Genomic DNA, 2,500 nt, shown 5'->3' on the forward strand with positions numbered 1-2,500 from the left:
CTGCTGCTGCTGCTGCTGCTGCTGCTGCTGCTGCTGCTGCTGCTGCTGCTGCTGCTGCTGCCGCTGGTGGTGGTGGTGGTGGTGCTGCGGGAAGGCGGGTAAGGGGGGAGGGAGGGGAATGCGGGTTGGGGTTTAGGGTTTAGGGTTTAGGGTTTAGGGTTTAGGGTTTAGGGTTTACCTGGATGATTTCCTTGTAAATGGCAACGATGAGGGACAAGACCAGCAGCATGCAGTAGGCGTGGCCAGCAGCAAGAACAATAAAGAAAAGAGCCACTAAAATGAGAGTCCAAATGCAGCGAACTTTGAAAGTTGCGAAGCGCTTGTCCCAGCTTTCTGCTGCTGCTGCTGCTGCTGCTGCTGCTGCTGCTGCTGCTGCGCCGTCCTGCAGCGCGGGCGCCGCGGACCCCGCAGCAGCAGCAGCGCCGCCCGGCTCGCCGCGCCCCCGCGACGGCCCCGAGCTGCTGCTGCTGCTCCCCAGCAGCAGCGACTGCTGCTGCTGCTGCGACGAGCTGCTGCTGCTGCTGCTGCCGCTCCCGCTGCTCCCAGAGGCCCCACGCGCCCGCCGAGGGGGGCCCGACCTCGCGGCCCTGTGGTGCTGCTGCTGCTGCTGCTGCTGCTGCGCTGCTGCTGCTGCTGCTGGAGGCGGCACTGAGTACGACGCGTAACGCGCCCGCGGCCGCTGCACTGCAACCGTTTCCCCAAAGACAAACGAGCTGCTGCTGCTGCTGCTGCTGCTGCTGCTGCTGCTCCTGCTGCTGTCAGGCTCGTCGGAGTCCCCTATGGCCTCAGTCCCATCATCCCAGCCACTTGCTGCTGCCTCCGAGGAGGCGGGGAGAGCGCCGTCGGAGTCGGAAGTCGCCATGATTTGCTGCTGCTGCTGCTGCTGCTGCTGATGCTGCTGCAGCTGCTGCTGCTCTCGTTGCTGCTGCTGCTGCCGGCAGTCACACTGCTGCTGGGGTTGCTGCTGCTGCGCTCTTGGACTCAAGCTCCGCGGCAGCAGCCAATTCTCCTGCTGCAGCGAAGCTCTCTCTGCGGGATTGGCCCGCGAGTGCTCGAAGAGCAGCAGCCCCCCTGCTGCTGCTGCTGCTGCTGCTGCTGCTGCCAATACAGCAGCCACACGAGATACGCGCTGAAATTGTTCTTCACGCAAGCTGACTCTGTGTTTATTCCTTTTGTCGTCGCTGCTGCTGCTGCTGCTGCTGTTGCCGTTGCTGCAGCAGCAGCAGCAGCAACAGCAGCAGCAGCAAGACCACACACACCGCCGACGCAGCGGCGGTGACCCACAGGGCAGCAGCGGAGAGGTTTGAGGGAAGGTTTATATTTGTTAACGCAAGTTACATGCAGCAGCAAGTTCAAATGTTTCCAAGGAGCAGCAGCAGCAGCTGCTGCTTCTGCTGCAGCTGCTGCCACAGCAGGAGCAGCAGCAGCAGCAGCCAAGCCCTCGTGGGGGTCTGCCGCTTCTGTGAGGCCGCCTGCTGCTCTCTTCTGTTATATTTTAGAATACAAGTTAAAAACAAAAGCAATTCTACACCGCTGCTGCTGCTTTCCGGTGTGCGGGCGCATCGTGTCTTCTGCTGCTGCTGCTGCTGCTGCTGTGCTGCTGCTGTTGCTGCTCTACCAGCACCAGCAGCAACAGCAGCAGCAGCAACGCCAATAAAAACTAATCTAAGAAGCTCTACACCCCTCAGCTCCTCAGCAGATAGCTCTGAAGCTCCTTATCAAGGCTTGCAGACGCCAACCGCTAAACCCTAAACCCTAAACCCTAAACCCTAAACTCCAAATCGTAAAGCAAACAACTTCGTTGGTTTAGGGCCTATTACTTCGCCTCTTTCCCTGGGAACCCGCAAGTATAGTTACGTAGTAGTGGCTGTGTTTCGCGAAACCCTAAACCCTAAACCCTAGCTAGGGTTTACATCCAAGGGTTTGGTCACGGAGTGTGATGTTCGCAGCTCCAGCTGACAGGCCTTACTTCGATAAGCCAACGGCCTAGAACTTAGGGTTTAGGGTTTAGGGTTTAGGGTTTGGGTGCCCAAGGCTGCAGCGGAGAGAACTTGCAGTGTCAGTCCAGCAGCAGCTGCTGCTACCCACTGTCAGCAGCAGCAGCAGCAGCTGCTGCTGCCCACTGTCAGCAGCAGCAGCATTTGCTGCTGCCCACTGTCAGCAGCAGCAGCAGCATTTGCTGCTGCCCACTGTCAGCAGCAGCAGCTGCTGCTGTTACCCACTGTTAGCAGCAGCAGCTGCTGCTGCTACCCACTGATAGCAGCAGCTAAAAGCAGCTAGCAGCAGCTAGCAGCAACTCGCAGCAGCTAGCAGCAGCAGCTAGCGGCAGCAGCTAGCAGCAACTCGTAGCAGCTAGCAGCAGCAGCTAGCAGGAGCAGCTAGCAGCAACTCGTAGCAGCTAGCAGCAGCAGCTAGCAGCAGCAGCTTGCAGCAGCAGCTAGCAGCAGCAGCTAGCAGCAGCAGCTGGCAGCAAGCAAGGGCTGCAGCAAAAGGCAGCACT

General features: G+C 59.5%; 1 protein-coding gene across 1 annotated transcript; it reads right to left on the minus strand.

The window, feature by feature from the left end:
* Positions 1–1,563, minus strand: ENH_00021290 (cytidine diphosphate-diacylglycerol synthase, putative; the record flags this gene model as incomplete). Its single annotated transcript, XM_013579492.1, has 3 exons — positions 1–84; positions 179–1,211; positions 1,532–1,563. Coding segments are annotated over 3 exons (1,149 nt in total), but the record flags the coding sequence as incomplete, so codon positions are not given.
* Positions 1,564–2,500: the final 937 nt, after the last annotated feature.

The sequence above is a fragment of the Eimeria necatrix genome, genomic scaffold (genome assembly GCF_000499385.1).
Source record: "Eimeria necatrix Houghton genomic scaffold, Enh_scaff173, whole genome shotgun sequence".
Taxonomy (NCBI): domain Eukaryota; phylum Apicomplexa; class Conoidasida; order Eucoccidiorida; family Eimeriidae; genus Eimeria; species Eimeria necatrix.